We start from the raw sequence: 16842 nt of genomic DNA, 5'->3' as shown, positions 1-16842 counted from the left end.
CAGCGGCCGGGCTCCTACGGGCTCCTTCCGGGGGAGTTCCGGCTTCCAGGGTGAAGCCTCACCACAGATCACCTAAGTCCCAGCGGCTGGGCTCCTACGGGCTCCTCCCGGGGGGCACCAGCTACCAGGGTGAAGAGCATCGTCCACATCCTGCCTGATATCTGCCTCCCGGCCTGCTAACCCTAGAGACTATAGTCCATCTTTCCCCAGTCTCTTGCAGGTCGGCCCAAGGGTCCACTAAACTGATAATCCATAATAGATTGCAAGGCCATGGACTCGGCAGGTGTGCCTGGTCCCCCGGACCTTCCTGGGATGACCCAACAGATGCTACAGCAGCAACACTGCACTGATACGCTGGCAGCCACAGTAGAACAACTAGCTACTCGCCTTGATTCTCTGCCTGCCGCTGGGCTGGCTCCCGAGGGACAAGCTACTTCCGCCCTCTTGCTACGCTGGGGATGCAAAGACCTGCCGCGGCTTCCTGAACCAATGTTTTATACGGTTCTCCCTGCTGCCCCGGCAGTTCCCCATCGACACTATAAAGGTAGCCTACATCCTGTCCCTGCTTGATGGGAAGGCCTTGGTGTGGGCCTCTCCCCTTTGGGAACATAATGATTCCTCTCTTGTGGATTTACAGCAGTTCATCTTGAATTTTCGACAGACTTTTGATGAGCCGGCCCGATTAGCCACAGCTACGTCAGAACTGCTACAGCTCCGTCAGGGGGTTCGCTCTTTGGCAGACTACGCTATGGAGTTCCGGACTCTTGCCCAAGAAGTGGGCTGGCAGGACAGCAGCCTCAAAGCCATCTTTCTGGAAGGACTATCCGGTCGTATCAAAGATGAGATTGCCGCCCGTGATCTTCTGGAAGACCTCAATGCTCTGGTAGAGATGGCTGCCCGCATTGACCGCCGCCTACAACAAAGGGCCAAGGAGTTGCGCCCAACCCGACGCAGTCCTGTTTCTACGAGGCCAGTGTCTTCTCCTAAGATTCCTTGTCCAGACGTTCCCACCTGCGAACCTATGCAGCTGGGACATGGCCCGCTCTCTGCTGAAGAGAGACAACGTCATCGTTCAATGGGCCTGTGCCTGTATTGTGGCCAGAAGGGCCATTACTTGGCATGCTGCCAGGAGCGTGCGGAAAATGCCAAAACCTAGGAGGTTGAGAGGAGCTCCTCCTAGGTTGTGCTACAGCTCCTCGTTGTACTGTGCCTATTACCCTGGAATCCCCTGGAGGGTCTCTTGACACTCTCGCATTCCTGGATTCGGGAGCAGGGGTAATTTTATCCTGCAAGACTTAGTCTCTCAGTTACAGATTCCCACGCAAAGACGGGAAGTTCCGTTACGAATTACCTCCATCCAGGGGACGCTCCTTCCAGGACCTATCTTGATGTCCACGACACCCATCACTGTCCGCACCGGGGCAATCCATTCGGAGGAGATAGCCTTCCTAGTTTTGGAGAAGGCTGTCCACCCTGTAGTGCTAGGGTTGCTGTGGCTACAGAAGCACTCGCCCACTATCCAGTGGGATACTCTACAAATTACCAAGTGGAGCTCGTTCTGTCTCGCTAATTACATGAAGGTACCTAAGGCTCCCGGACTTCCGTTACTGCATTCCGCTCTTTGTCCTCCAGCACCTTATGAGGACTTCACAGATGTCTTCTCCAAGACCAAGGCGGAGATCCTTCTGCAGCACCGTCCCTATGACTGCGCCATTGACCTGTTACCTGGAACCATGCCCCCTTGAGGTAGGGTATATCCTCTGTCATTACCCGAGACCCGGACCATGTCCGAATACATATCTGAGAACTTGGCCAAGGGGTTTATCCGCCCGTCCAAGTCACCTGCTGGGGCAGGCTTCTTCTTTGTTAGTAAGAAGGATGGCTCGCTGAGGCTGTGCATTGACTATCGAGGGCTTAATTCCATCACAAAGCGGGATCGCTATCCACTCCCGCTAATCCCGGAGCTCCTCGATAGGCTTCAGGGAGCAAGGATTTTCACAAAATTGGACTTACGGGGTGCTTACAACCTGGTTAGAATTCGTCCCGGAGATGAGTGGAAAACTGCTTTTAATAGCAGAGACAGGCATTACGAATACCTTGTAATGCCTTTCGGCTTATGTAATGCCCCGGCGGTGTTTCAGCACCTGATGAATAAGGTGCTACGGGACCTACTGAACACCTGCGTAATCGTCTATCTTGATGATGTCCTAATCTACTCCCGAGATTTGCCTACAAACCGCCAGCATGTCCATCAAGTGCTCCAAATACTTAGAGAACATAGTCTGTACGCGAAACTCGAGAAATGTAGCTTTGAGAAGACTTCCCTGCCATTCCTGGGCTACACTGTCTCAGCAGCTGGCTTCCAAATGGATCCTGAGAAAGTTGCTGCTATTAAGAACTGGCCTCAGCCGAGGGGTCTTAAAGCGTTGCAGCGCTTCCTCGGCTTCGCAAATTTTTACAGACATTTCATCCCAAATTACTCTCGCATTGTGGCTCCGTTAACTGCACTTACCCGGAAGGGAGCCAATGCGGTGGACTGGCCTGATTCCGCCTGCCAAGCCTTTGAGGACCTTAAGAAATCCTTTTTGCAAGATACCTGCCTTCGTCATCCTGACCCTAGCCGACCTTTTGTGGTGGAAGTTGATGCTTCCAATGTGGCGGTCATGGCTGTTCTTAGTCAGCACTCTGATACGGGACAACTACTACCGTGCTCTTACTTCTCTAGAAAATTTTCACCGGCGGAAAGCAACTACTGTATTGGCGATAAAGAGTTGCTAGATGTGAAACTCGCCTTGGAAGAATGGAGGCAGTGGTTGGAGGGGGCCAACCATCCAGTTACTGTAGACACCGACCACAAGAATTTGGCATTTCTGAGCCAAGCCCAATGCCTGAACCCGAGACAGGCTCGGTGGTCTCTTTTCTTCGACCGTTTTAACTTTGTTCTGCGCTAACGCCCAGGCTCTAAGAATATCTGAGCTGATGCCCTCTCGTGTTCTACCGAAGTCGAGGAAACTCCAGAGATTCCACAATATATCCTGGACCCCATGAAGGTGAGCCTTTCGGCAACTTCTGTATCCTTCCAAGGGAAAACCGTTGTCCCACGCCGCTCTCGTAGAGCAGTCCTCGCCTGGGCCCATGACTCCCTCACCAGGGGCCATACCGGCCATGAAGGAACCCATGACCTGCTGAACTGGTATTACTGGTGGCCGACGGTGAGACAGGACGTTCATGCATTTGTAGGCTCCTGCCCTACTTGCGCCTTACAGAAGCCACTCACCGGGAAGCCTAGGGGTCTATTAACATTCCAGTGGAGCCCTGGACGCATATTTCCACTGACTTTGTGGTAGACCTTCCAGAGTCAGAAGGAAACTCTGTCATTTGGGTGACCGTAGATCGGTTCTCCAAAATGGCGCATTTTGTCCCTCTGCCAAAGTTACCCTCAGCACCTGACTTGGCTAACCTTTTGCTCAGCACATTTTTAGACTCCATGGACTCCCTCAGGACATAGTGTCAGATCAAGGACCACAGTTTACCGCTTGATATTGGAAGGCACCATGTAAATGTTTCATCGTGCAACTCAGATTCTCATCTGCGTTCCATCCCCAGAGTAATGGGCAGACGGAACGTACCAACCGGACATTAAAGACTTTTTTTTCGCTCATTTGCAAATGAACGACAAGACAATTGGGCCAAGTTACTTCAATGGGCGGAATTTTCGTACAATAATCATTCACATGCCGCTTTTGGAAGTTCACCCTTCCTCATGGTGTATGGGAAACAACTCCGCCCGCCTCTGCCTTCGCCAGATCCCAGTGCACTCCCGGCAATACAGCTTTCAGCTCGTCAATTACTCACTTTATGGCCTTCTATCCAGGGGAAGTTGCATAAAGCCGCCAGGACCTCCAAGAAATGGGCAGATAAGCATCGTCAGCCAGCGCCTATCTTCCTCCCAGGAGATCGCATCTGGCTTAGTACTAAGAAACTACAGCTACGGATCCAGTCTCGAAAACTAGCCCCGAGATTTTGCGGACCATTCCGTATCGCCGAACGAGTGGGAGCAGTCTCGTATTGGTTACGCCTACCCTCGACCATGCATATACATGCAAACAAAATACACCATTTCCAGTAGGATGCCCAGGCCCTATTCGCTTACGTAATGCAAATCACTAAATCTACCCCCCACCCCACCTATTCCAGACGAACAAGCTCTTTCCAAGGCTAATGAGCTCGCTTCATTCTTTCAACAGAAGATCTTAAATACCCTAGTCCTACTTCCTCCAATTACAACACCTCTCAAGTTAAGTGAGAATCCCAATTCTCTTACTAGACCCAAATTTGACAGTTTCCAATCAATCTCCCCTAAAGAGATTGAATCCCTTCTGAAAAGTCAGAAACCATCTAGCCACCCGGCTGATAACATCCCATCGAGACTCCTGCTTCTCATTCCAAATGCGATCTCAGGACCTCTGACCAGTATCATAAACATTGTTGGCAGATCGGGCTATTTCACACTCAACTGGGCTATTTCTTTTCCATTCTGCAGGGAAAAACCCCATTTGTGCCGGTTGCGTTAGATCTGGGCTGGCCACCTGACTACCGGCAACCCTCAAGGTTGCCGCTTTTTCCTTTGCTGCACAGTCCCTCCAGCAGTCGCAGAATGATGACTCATCGGCAGCAGCAGCTCCACCAGCAGTCGCAGATTGATGATTCTTAAGCAACAGCAATAAAGTCAGTCTCGGAGAAGTGCTGCCAACCTCACTTATTTCCCGCGTGATTGGGCTTTTTTTTCTAGTGATTCGCGGTTGCTTGTAATTGGGCGTTTTTTCCTGCCAATCACGTTTTTGTTCGGGCTTGGTGGGCGGGGCCTGTGCTCTGATGTTGCAGTGATTGGCTGTTGCTGCCGGTGAGGCCTGGCCATAGCAGGCGCACCCTAACCAGTGTTGCCAACCTCGCTTATTTACCGCGAGATTGGGCTTCTTTTTGTAGTCATTCGCGGGGTTTTTTTTTCCGATTCGCGGGTTGCTTTTAATTGGGCTATTTTTTCTGCCAGTCGCGTTTTTTTGGGCTTGTTGGGCGGGATTTGTGCTCTGAATCATGTTACAGTGATTGGCTGCTGCTGCTGCGATGAAGCCTGTCCATAGCAGGCGCACCCTATCCCTATATTGCAGCAGTAAGCCAATCAGAGCAGAATGCAAGTCTTGTTGATGCACAGGACACATTTTGTGGGCAGACCCAGCCAGCACTGCACAGCATCGCAGGTGGGTGGAACGGGAAGGCCAGCAGCGCAGCATTGGAGGCAATAGCAAAGGAATCCAGAGTGTGCAGCTACAGCCAGGTATCAGGAGGGGAGGAATTAGTATGTTGGGAGGGGGAATGAGTATGTGGGGGCCAGAAATGTGCTCGGAGGGGTTAGGGAGGGGGGAATCAGTGTGTGCGGGGTGCTCGGAGGAGGGTGGGGAGAGGGGAATGAGAGTGTGGAGGCCAGAGATGTGCTCGGAGGGGGGGTGGGGAGAGGGGAATGAGTGAGTATGCGAGGGCCAGAGATGTGCTCGGAGGGGGGGTGGGGAGAGGGGAATGAGTGAGTATGCGAGGGCCAGAGATGTGCTTGGAGGGGGGTGGGGAGAGGGAAATGAATATGCGAGGGCGTTAAATGCTATAAAAAATAAAAAGTTTCAATATCATGTTTTTTGGGCTTGTTTTTTTGGAAAAAAGTGCTTGTTCTTTCATGAAAACCTGGCATCACTGCCCGGCAGGGCCTTGCAGTAAGCAACAAGTGTCGTGGGTGACCAAGAAGCTTCTGTGCAGCTGCAGCCCTGAATGCTGAAAGGTGTGGAGCACTCAGCTGCCTACAACCAGGGATCAGGAGGGGAGGAATGAGTGTGGGGGGATTGAAGACGGGTTTGTAGGGAGTGGGGAGGGGGAAATGAGTGTTTAGGGGCCAGAGATGTGCTCGGAGGGGGAAATCGGTGTGTGGGGGTGCCAGGGATGTGCTTGGAGGGGGGAATTGGTGTGTGTGTGGGGGGGGGGGGGGGCACCTTAAATACATTTCATATTTCTTTATCTCTTACACATGCGTTGTAAGACATTGCTGAGCAAACATATTACGACCGAGGTGCTTGGCACCCCCCTTCTTCCAGCGTGGAATTTTCCTGATTCTCTCCTTTGTTCTGGCTTCATGTCATGTGAGTACTGATACATCATTCACAGGAGAATACTGCCAGGAATTGAGGTCCTGTGAAGGGAATTTGTGGCTTTGCAACAGTAACACTGCCTTATGTACACAATGCTTCCTTTGTCTTGGTTGATCCTGCGTACTAGCATGTTTACTTACTTGCCAGCCATAAGCGAAACCTAAGACATCAGCATTAATGAAAACAATGAGAACAGTGTGCAAGCTTAAAAAAAACGTGAAGGCTTGCTCGCAGGCTGGCTAATCCATTTAGTTTCTCACTATCCTATCTGTAAGCCTTATTGCAGACAGTAGACCCTTTGTGGAGCGGGTGGTTCTGATGCATCGGGTCCTGATGTTAGGAGGAGTTTTCCTTGTTTCAGGTTGGAGTCGGTATGAGCCCCCCCCCCCTTCACTCGGAGGGGGGAATCAGTGTTGGGGGGGGGGGGCCAGAGATGTGCTCGGAGGTGGGTATCGGTGTATGGGTATCGGAGGGGGTTATTTGTGTATGGGGCTGGTGTTTTTTTAATTTGTCTTACACCACTTTTAATTTCATGTAATTATTTTCTCATTTCTTCTCCCTGCAGCAGATCTCCTTTGTAAGAAAGCCTGTCCGTACCTACTGTTTCTGTCATTGGCTGCTACGCTACTGAATGGATTTGATCTACTATGGCTAAAGTAAGGACCTAAAAGATCCTGCTAAGCGTGGGAAGAGGAATGTGAACTAAAAGCATGGATTCAGTCTGTTGTCAGCAATGAGAGTAAGGCTGTGTGCACATTTTGTAAGTGTGACATTTGTGCACATCATGCAGACCTTCTGCAACATGCAAGAAGTTAAGCTTCCTTTGTCATCAATGCGACTCACAAACATTGGGGTTGCAATCTCATGTGTTTTGCGCTTGTGTTTTTGGAAAAAAGTGCTTGTTCTTTCATGAAAACCTGGCAGCCCTAAGCGGTGTCTTTCCCACCCGTTCTTTCCGGGTGTCCCTGTGACGTTTTCTAGCAAGCAGCGGGACTGACTGTAAAGGGCTCCAGGCGGGGGCTCTGCACTGGGAGCGTGGGAAGGAAATCAAGGAGGCGATCAGGTCTTTAAGTCTCAATCTATGGGGCCGATGCAATACAGTGAGCTCAGCCGAGCGCATTGTTTAACCTGCTGTGGGACGCGGGTTAAACAGGCACTAATCCACCCCCTAATGCAGAGCTTTCCAAACTTTTCATGTTGGTGACACACTTTTTAGACAAACATAATTTCGGGACACAGTAATTCAGTCTACTAGCAAACCAGAGGTTAAAGGTTAAACGAACAAAATGTATTTTGACAATTTATGTATGTTTCCTTAAATATATACATAATAAAATGTTTCACGACACAACATATCTTCTGAAAATCTTTCATTTATATTAAAAATATATAATATTCCAAGATTAATATTATTGTTATAATTTATGAGTAACAATAATAAAACAAAGTTATTGTGTTATTCAATTTACCTCTTTAATGAGATATATGAGCTTGATGGGATGAACACAGATTTTGAATATTTGGTGTTAATAAGAAAGTCCAAAGAGTCTTCTGCGTAATTTTAAAAAGCTGGCCAGTTTCACACTATAAAATTATCAACTAATTCTATATGGCTATGAGAGTGAAGTCTGGAATATATAGGAAGGGACAGAATGTCAATATAAATCCTGCACCTCCAGTTCTCTAACTCTGTGCATGCACTGAAATTCCCCCAAACAATGGAGCTTGAATGTTTCCCTTACAGCTCATCATACTGAAAGATATTTTCAAATTCTAGTGTCACCTCACAGTAACAATAGCACAAACACCTTCCACCTCCAGACACATTGTGAACTAACACAAAACCTCTCAAAAAATACACTCAAAATCTATACTGCAATCCTATTGTAACATAACAGTAATAACACCAAAGACTCAAACAACAATAACCCTACCTGTGAATAAGCAAGGGTAAATATTACACTGGGTCCTAGAATACCAATACACCACCTACTGAGGAAACAAAACAAACCAGATTGCTATAGATCCTTATGCTAGCAGAATCTCTCATCATGGTCACACACACAGAGCAGAGACAAATCCTCACCAAATACAGAATACAAAATAAAGGAGCACAATTTAGACAAAAACTGAAATGGAAACCCCAAGAAGCCAGACTGTGTGTATTAACAATGGAAAAACAGAACCACCATTCCTCATAAAACAAATAAAATCAAGAAACATAAAGCATCAGTTATAATAGTAAAACCATACTAACAAAAGAATATTTTAAAACTACTGATAAATAGAATTTCTATTAATTAAAATCCATATACATTTTTTACAATTTCCCAAATACCAATAAAATATTTAAAAACAGCACATATATCAAATAACACCCAATAATTAAAACTAATAAGGATTTTAAAAAGCCCCAGCTGTCCATTCGTGGGAGCTCTTGATTTCCAGTCACCCTGATATTGTCAAGGATTAGGAGGTTATCCTCTCTCTCACACATACTCACATGTCCATTCTCTCTCACACATACACTGTCACATACATACACATTCATGCTCTTATACCCACCATAACTTCTCGCTCTCACAGACACTGACACACTCTCAGGCTCTAAGACACTCTCTCCCCCTCCACACACACCCCCCACACAAACTCTTACTCCCCTGGATTTTCTTATACACACTCATGCTCTCACTCTCTCTGGCTCCCTCACATACACACAAACACACACACCCAGGCAAGTTCCCAGTCATTTTCACACCACTCCCTCACCATCCCCCAGGCATGCACACATTCATTCTCACACACACAGACCCCCAGGCAGGCACCAATTCATTCTCACACACACACATATACTACACACTGGCCGGCACCTATTCTCACACATACAAACCCCAGGAAGACACCATTCATTCTCACACACACAGACCCTCAGGCACCCATGCATTCACACACATACACCCCCAGGCAGACTCCCATTCATACACATGCACACACTAAAGGCAGACCCCCTCTCTTTCTTTTGCCAGCAACCTCGGAGCCTCTCTCATTCCTCTGCTGCCACTGTCACTGCTGCCACATGGCTATTTGGGAGGCGCTGATTGCTGCTACTGACACTGAAGCCCATTCTGCTACCTCCTCTGTGCAGGCCCCGTGGGTTTCCACTTCCTCCTTGTTGATCTCGTACATTGTGAGATCCGCATAGAGAAAGTGATACTCTTGCACATTACCAAAGATTACATGTGCCAATTAGTAAAAAGTAATTTATTTATTTTTTTTACCTTTGCTGTCTGATCTTAGTTTTCTAATCGGTTGGTCACAGGTTTTTTTGTTCCACCTCCCCTTTCTTATTTTTTTGCCAATTCCTTTCATATAGTCTTTTTTTTCTATTTCTTTTCTCTCCATCTATCTTCTTCCCTCAAACATACAGTCAGGTTCTCATTCTCACATGCTTTCTCTCTCTCACACACACTCACAGGCTCTCTCTCATACAATCATTCATACTCAGTCTCTCTCTTGCACATGCTGTCTGACTCTCACACACCCAGGCTCTCTCTCACTCCCACATGCTGTCTTGCTCAAGCACAGACTCTCACTGTCACATGCTCTCTCTCATACAATCATTCATACACAGTCTCTCTCTTGCACATGCTGTCTGACTCTCACACACCCAGGCTCTCTCTCACTCCCACATGCTGTCTTGCTCAAGTACAGACTCTCACTGTCACATGCTCTCTCTCATACAATCGTTCATACACACAGGCTCTCACTGGCACATGCTGTCTGACTCTCACATACACAGGCTCTCTCTCACTCCCACATGCTGTCTTGCTCAAGTACAGACTCTCACTGTCACATGCTCTCTCTCATACAATCGTTCATACACACAGGCTCTCACTGTCACATGCTCTCTCTCATACAATCGTTCATACACACAGGCTCTCACTGGCACATGCTGTCTGACTCTCACATACACAGGCTCTCTCTCACTCCCACATGCTGTCTTGCTCAAGTACAGACTCTCACTGTCACATGCTCTCTCTCATACAATCATTCATACAGTTTCTCTCTTGCACATGCTGTCTGACTCTCACACACCCAGGCTCTCTCTCACACCCACATGCTGTCTTGCTCAAGTACAGACTCTCACTGTCACATGCTCTCTCTCATACAATCGTTCATACACACAGGCTCTCACTGGCACATGCTGTCTCTCTCTCACACACACAGGCTCTCACATGCTGTCTCTGCAAACATTCAGGTCCTCACTCCCGCACACAATCGTTCAACTCACCTCATACACGCACACAATCTCTCAACTCATCTCATACACGCACTCTACGGGCCCTCAACCTCTCTCTTACCTCTGGGCTCCTCTTCACGGGTCACTGCAGGATGGGCTCTGCAGCGGCCCTGATCTTCGCGGGCCGATCCGCAGCAGCGGCGTCCCTGTTCTTCGCGGGCCGATCCACGGTGGGGACCCTGCTAGCGGGCCTCCTCCTCCTCTCAGCCCGCTGCTCCTCTTCTGCACGCGGCTGATGCTCCTCCTCCTTCCTGCCCGTGTGGCTCCGGCAACATTTTTCTTCCGGGGCCGCGTGGGCAGGAAGGAGGAGGAGCACCTGCGTGACCTTTCTCTTCGAGCCGTGGTGACATAAGCTCCACCACGGCCCTGCCGATCTTCCTGCTGTGTGTCTCCGGCACACAGCCCAGCCCAGCGAAACTTCACTGCTCAGCCGCCAGTGGGATGAGGTCCACCGGCGGCCGCATTGGCTCCCACTTGCCGGTGTGTCACGTGCACCGGGCTTGCGCGACACACCGGCACACCTCAGGCGACACAGTAAAGTGTTGCGACACACACTTTGGAAAGCTCTGCCCTAATGCAATAGGGGGATGAGTACCTATTTAACGCGCGTCGGACACGGAGTGAATGAGTTAGCGCTCATCACATGCAAATGCACTCATTCACTCCAAATGCAAAAAGATAAATTGAAAAGAAGGACAGAAAAGCAGAAAAAACTGTACTTCTTTTTTAAAGTATATAAAATAACTCAGCAGACAGCCGATTTATGAACACCGCCGTCAGTTTGTATATCCGGCTGTCTGCCAGTAATGAAAACGGCCGCCAATAAACTCGGTGGCCGTTTTCATTACTGGCAGACAGGGCAGCGCAGCGGGGGGCGCTAGGAAGGAGGTGCTAAGGTCGCGCAAACGACTCTAGCACCTCCTTCCTAGCGTGACCCTGTAATTTAAATATTGCATGGTCCCCCCCCCCCCCTTGCGGTGCTGAAAAGTCAGCGCCTTCTTTCCGGGAAGATTTTTGCATCGGCCCCTATGTCTGCAGCCATTCTTATGAGCTGCTCTGATTGCTGCCCTTAGGATTCACAATAATTTGACTTTCAGAAACTTGAGCATTAAAATGTTAGGATTTAGGGGTCAAAGCTTGAATGGGGGGAGCGCTAAGCACCGCCCCATAAAGAGAGTAGAGGGGAGTTAGCCTGCAAGAGACTCCTCAAAGCTCACAATTTTACTTGCACACAGAAACCTGAGATTTACCTTTTGTGCTCTCTGTAACCTGTAATTTTACTTTACTATTGTTGTTTTATAATTTGTATTATGGTTTTTTTCAATTTGCTATTCCCTTATCCTGTATTTGGTGAGGGTCTGTCTGTATATTCCATGTGGGACTGAGGGGAGGGATTCTGCTAGCATTTAGTTTTTGTGTAAGATTTGTATCAGTCCAGCTTGTTTTGTTTTCCAGCAGGGAATAGATTTTTATTTATTTAAAAACATCTCTAATTCACATATTACAAAATTCATTATTTAGCTGCTTTAGGGCAAGTTACCTCATTTCCAGTTTTGTTGTTTCACAGATAGGATGTTGCTGTGTGAGTTTTGGGAGTTAGCGCTGTTTAATGTGATGGGTTTGATGCAAAGGTGCTGAGAGTTTTCTGCAGGGTTTTCTGTTAATTCACAAAGTGCCCGGTACAGGAGGGAATTAACTGTCCAGATTCTCTCTTTCTCTCATCCTCAGCCCGACCTGTCTCTGATGTCGACTACATAGAGTACAAAGGGAAAGTCTAAATCTCGCTCGTCTCTCACGGATGTTCCTGTCGGACCGATGGATGGTTTTATGGGTTCTGGGACTTCAGTGGACCCCAGGAAGGGGGTTCTGCCTTCTCCAGAGCCAGATCCCTCCTCGGTGCAGCCTCTGGCAGAGCCCCCGGGATCAGAGGAGGGGGCAGGGCTGGCTCTGGATCCACTGCAGCCCAGGACTTGGGACTCTTTGTGGATGGTTGTGGAGCGGCCGGAAGCAACAATGAGCAGCAAGTTGGAAAGGATTGAAGGGGAAATCTCCTCAGTGACCCAGGAGAAGGAAATCTCTGCTCATGCTAAGCGGCTGCTGCTACTGGAGAGCAAGGTGGGAAATTTACTCATTAATTCTCCTGTCTCCATTCAGGATAAAGTTTGTTTGTTAGGAAAAGTAAGAATTTGGAAAATGTTGCCAAAAGAGAAATATTTTAGAATTATCAACTTTCCCAAGAGAGAATATTTCACCAGGGGAGATGATTAATAATTATTTAGGGGAGGCTTTGCAGATATCTAAAGAATCTCTTCTTCTAATTAACCCCATTTCTTTTCTAGTGAAAATTAAATGTATAAAGATCTTCCGTCTCTTGTTGCTGATCCACAAATTTCAAGAAAGAAGAAGTTGAACCCCAAAAGTAATTTTCTAAACCTTGGTCACTTTTATTCTTCAGTTCTCATCCAGGTCACGTCTACACCTCTCCCTCCCCCGCTTTATTTATATATATATTTTTTAATATTATTTTATATACCTTTATTCTGATAACAATCATAACAGTTCACAGTATAAATGTAAATAAAATCACAAAGCCACCAAGCAACCAACAGAGTCAAGACTCTGCTGGAGAGCCTAGGATGGGTGGTCAACACGAACAAAAGTTCCCTACAGCCCTCACAGTCCTTGGAATACCTAGGAGTCCGGTTCGACACCAAAGAAGACAAGGTTAGCCTAACTCCCACGAGGAGATGAAAAATGTGGAACCGGTTGCAATCCTTGCTGAGCAATCCTCGTCCACAGCATGGGATTACCTGCAAGTCCTCGGCCTGATGGCATCCACACTGGAGGTCGTGCCATGGGCGCGAGCCCACATGAGGCCCCTACAGCACTCCCTCTCACGATGGAGCCCACGGTCCCAGAACTACTCCGTACGTCTATCACTCCCGGGCAGAGTCCGGACCCAGCTACAGTGGTGGCGGCAGACGAACCACCTGAGTCGAGGATCAAGGCTGTCCTCCCCAACCTGGACCCTGCTAACCACAGATGCCAGTCGATGGGGAGCACACTGCGAGGAGTCCACCACCCAAGGGCAGTGGAACGCAGAAGAGGCAGGATGGAACATCAGTCGCCTAGAAGCACGAGCAGTCAGGCTAGCCTGCCTGCGATTCGATCACAGACTTCGAGACAAAGCGGTCAGAGTGATGTCTGACAACGCCACAACAGTGGTCTACATCAACCGACTAGGGGGGACCAGAAGTCAACAGGTGTCCCTAGAAATAGACCCATTGATGGCATGGGCGGAAGCAAACCTCCAGGAGATCTCTGCCGTCCACATCGCCGGGAAAGACAACATCATGGCGGACTACCTCAGCAGGGAAAGCCTAGACCCAGGAGAATGGAGGCTGTCGCCCGCAGACTTCCAATTGATAGTGAACCGGTGGGGGACACCGGACATAGACTGTCTGGCAAACAGATCTAACACCCAAGTACCCAGATACTTCAGCCGCAGGCGGGAACAGCAGTCCCAAGGGTTCGATGCCCTGGTACAGACCTCGCCACTAGAGACCCTACTATACGCCTTCCCGCTGTGGCTCCTCTTGGGCGCAATCATTCACAAGGTACAGCGACACAGGGGACTAGTCCTTCTGGAAGCTCCGGATTGGCCAAGAAGACCGTGGTACGCAGACATGAAAAGACTGCTGGCAGGGAAACCCCCTACCTCTGCCTCCACACAGGGACCTGCTTCAACAGGATCCGATCCTCCTCGAGGACCCAGCTCAATTCTCTCTTATGGTCTGGCCATTGAGAGGGCTCGCCTGAGAGAGCGGATACGCGGGGGCTGTAATTGACACCTTTCTCCGAGCATGCAAGTTCTCCACTTCGTTAATGTACATAAGGATTTGGAGTGTATTTGAAGCATGGTGCAAAGACCACAACATCAAACCACGCTCATTTAAAGTCCCCGTGATCCTGGAATTGCTAGAGAACAGACTTCAGAAGGGACTGTCCCTCAACTCCATCAAGGTACAGGTAGCAGCTTTGTCATGCTATGGCTCCAAGAGCGAGGGAGAATGCATAGCCTCTCACCTGGACGTGTCACGCTTCCTGAAAGGAGTCAAACACATTCGCCCACCACTAAAGTGGCCGGTGCCCCTGTGCAACCTCAGTCTCGTTCTGGACTTCCTAGCGGGAACCACCTTCAGAGCACTCCGAGGTCTGTCCCTCCGCCTGCTAACCTTGAAGACTGCGTTCTTACTGGCCGTGTGCTTGACCCGCCACATCTCAGAACTACAAGCACTGTCCTGCTGTGAGCCGTTCCTCAGGCTCACTCCGGGATCCATCCAGCTACGCACGGCTCCCTCGTTCCTCCCCAAAGTGGTCTCACACTTTCATCTTAACCAGACCATCTTGCTACCATCGGCAGATGCCTTGAAGAATTCAGAAGAAGCCCTTAGTCTACACCACCTCAACATCGGCAGGCTCCTATCCAGATATCTGGAAACGTCAGAACCCGTACGAAAAACGGACCACCTTTTCGTCCTTCACAGCGGAAAGAGACAAGGGGAAGCGGCCTCGTTGTCAACCATAGCCCGCTGGATTAAGGAAGTTATCAAGGCGACCTATGTAGAAGCAGGCAAACCACCACCTCTATGGGTCAAGGCCCACTCTACCAGAGCCCAGGCAGAAACCAGAATGCTGTCACCCGCCGAGATCTGCAGGGCAGCGACATGGTCCTCCATTCACACCTTTTCCAGATTCTACAGTCTGGATGTTCAGGCTCGGGAGGACACTGCATTTGCAAGGGCAGTACTAAGTGGGTCACGGGCAGCCTCCCACCTGGTTCGGGAGTAGCTTTTATACATCCCATTGGTCCCGAGTCCCTCTGCTACACGCTAGGAAATGGAGAAATTACTTACCCGATAATTTCGTTTTCCTTAGTGTAGACAGATGGACTCAGCATCCCACCCTTGGCTGCCGTTACGCAAAGTCTCTCAAATGATTCAAGGGTAAGCTACTTTTTCATTTACCTAGGGCATCCACCCTGCCGAGTGTCGACGCTTTCCGGTTGAGTACTCTGGCGGTCTCCAGCTATTGTCAATCAACCAGTTCAAGTTAATCAAGTTAATCAAAAGTTTAACGTTTAACCAAGTTATGAAGTTATTCATGTTAAGCAAGTATTAAGTTAATCAGTCGGTCAGTCACACATATATCCATAATGCTTTTCGAAGAGAATACTGAAGAACTGCACTTCCTGCAGGGGTATATGTACTAGGGGCTGACGTCAGATTGAAATCTGATCCATCTCCAACTGCTAGCAGGAGTACACTATACCTATTGGTCCTGAGTCCATCTGTCTACACTAAGGAAAACGAAATTATTGGGTAAGTAATTTCTCCATTGTACTTGTTGCACTTGATACAGTGTGTGTCTCCGCATCACAGGTCTAATTCTACCAGAGTCCACTGTAATCCTGGTTTTTATTGAGTTCCTTAATGTCCTGTGTGAGTGGGGGGTATACTTGTGGGCTGCCCAGCTGTCAAGAACAGGTGTCTGTGGGTCACATGTCTCATCCTACCTGAGCCCACTGTATCTCTCTTTTTTTCTTGACTCCTGGTTTTCCTGTGGTAATGGGGAATTAAATCCTGAGTAATGTAATGTGAAATTCTCTTTATTGAAGCTAATTCAGCTTTAACTTCAGCCAGCTCCTTTTTCAAGGAAGAGAGTTCTGCACAAATGGGGCAAGCTCTAAGTTTCCAGATGCTTTCCCTCAGAATAAAGGCTCCACAACAGTTACATTGGATAGTCCTCATTTTGGTAAATAATTTGGTTGCTAGCACCTAAGGAAATACCAATTTACTAATTGATCTTGTTGCCAATTTGAAGTTAGGCAGACTACATTAGAAAAACAAACCTAGGGATAGGGTGGGAGGGAGTTAAACAGTTTAAACCTAGGTCAAGCTGGTTAGAGCAGGACACTTCCTGGAACTTTACTAGTCCTTAGCTATTAAATGATCCCACAACACTTATGTCCGAATATTAAACAGATTAAAGACAGCTATACAATAAGGGCCAGAGAAAGGCAATGTCTGAGGAACCGCAGGGTGAGGTTCAGTCCTTGGTTTGCGTTTTCTCCCCATCGCAGGTAAAATGCAGCAAAAAAAGAGACTCAAAGTAAACATGTCCAAGGGATCCAACGCCGAGCGAGTCTATCGAGTGGCCATTTTGGATCCGCCCCCAAGAAGGTGAGTTTTTAAACTGGATTTGAATATGGCCAGAGAGGGAGCAATACACATGGACTCAGGAAGTCTCTTCCAGGCACTCGGCAAAGCAAGGTGGAAAGCAAAGAATTGA

General features: G+C 48.5%; 1 protein-coding gene across 1 annotated transcript in view; it reads left to right on the top strand.

Moving 5' to 3' along the window:
- Nucleotides 1–16842, top strand: part of LOC115083147 — a 127126-nt gene that overhangs the window by 80536 nt on the left and 29748 nt on the right. Inside the window, 2 exon segments of the mRNA XM_029586955.1 lie at nt 638–883; nt 12394–12606. Coding sequence (XP_029442815.1) covers nt 638–883; nt 12394–12606 — 459 coding nt within the window.

The sequence above is a fragment of the Rhinatrema bivittatum genome, chromosome 2 (assembly GCF_901001135.1).
Source record: "Rhinatrema bivittatum chromosome 2, aRhiBiv1.1, whole genome shotgun sequence".
Lineage (NCBI taxonomy): Eukaryota > Metazoa > Chordata > Amphibia > Gymnophiona > Rhinatrematidae > Rhinatrema > Rhinatrema bivittatum.
Note: the sequence above shows the minus strand (reverse complement) of the source record. Positions and strands in the feature narration are given on the sequence as shown.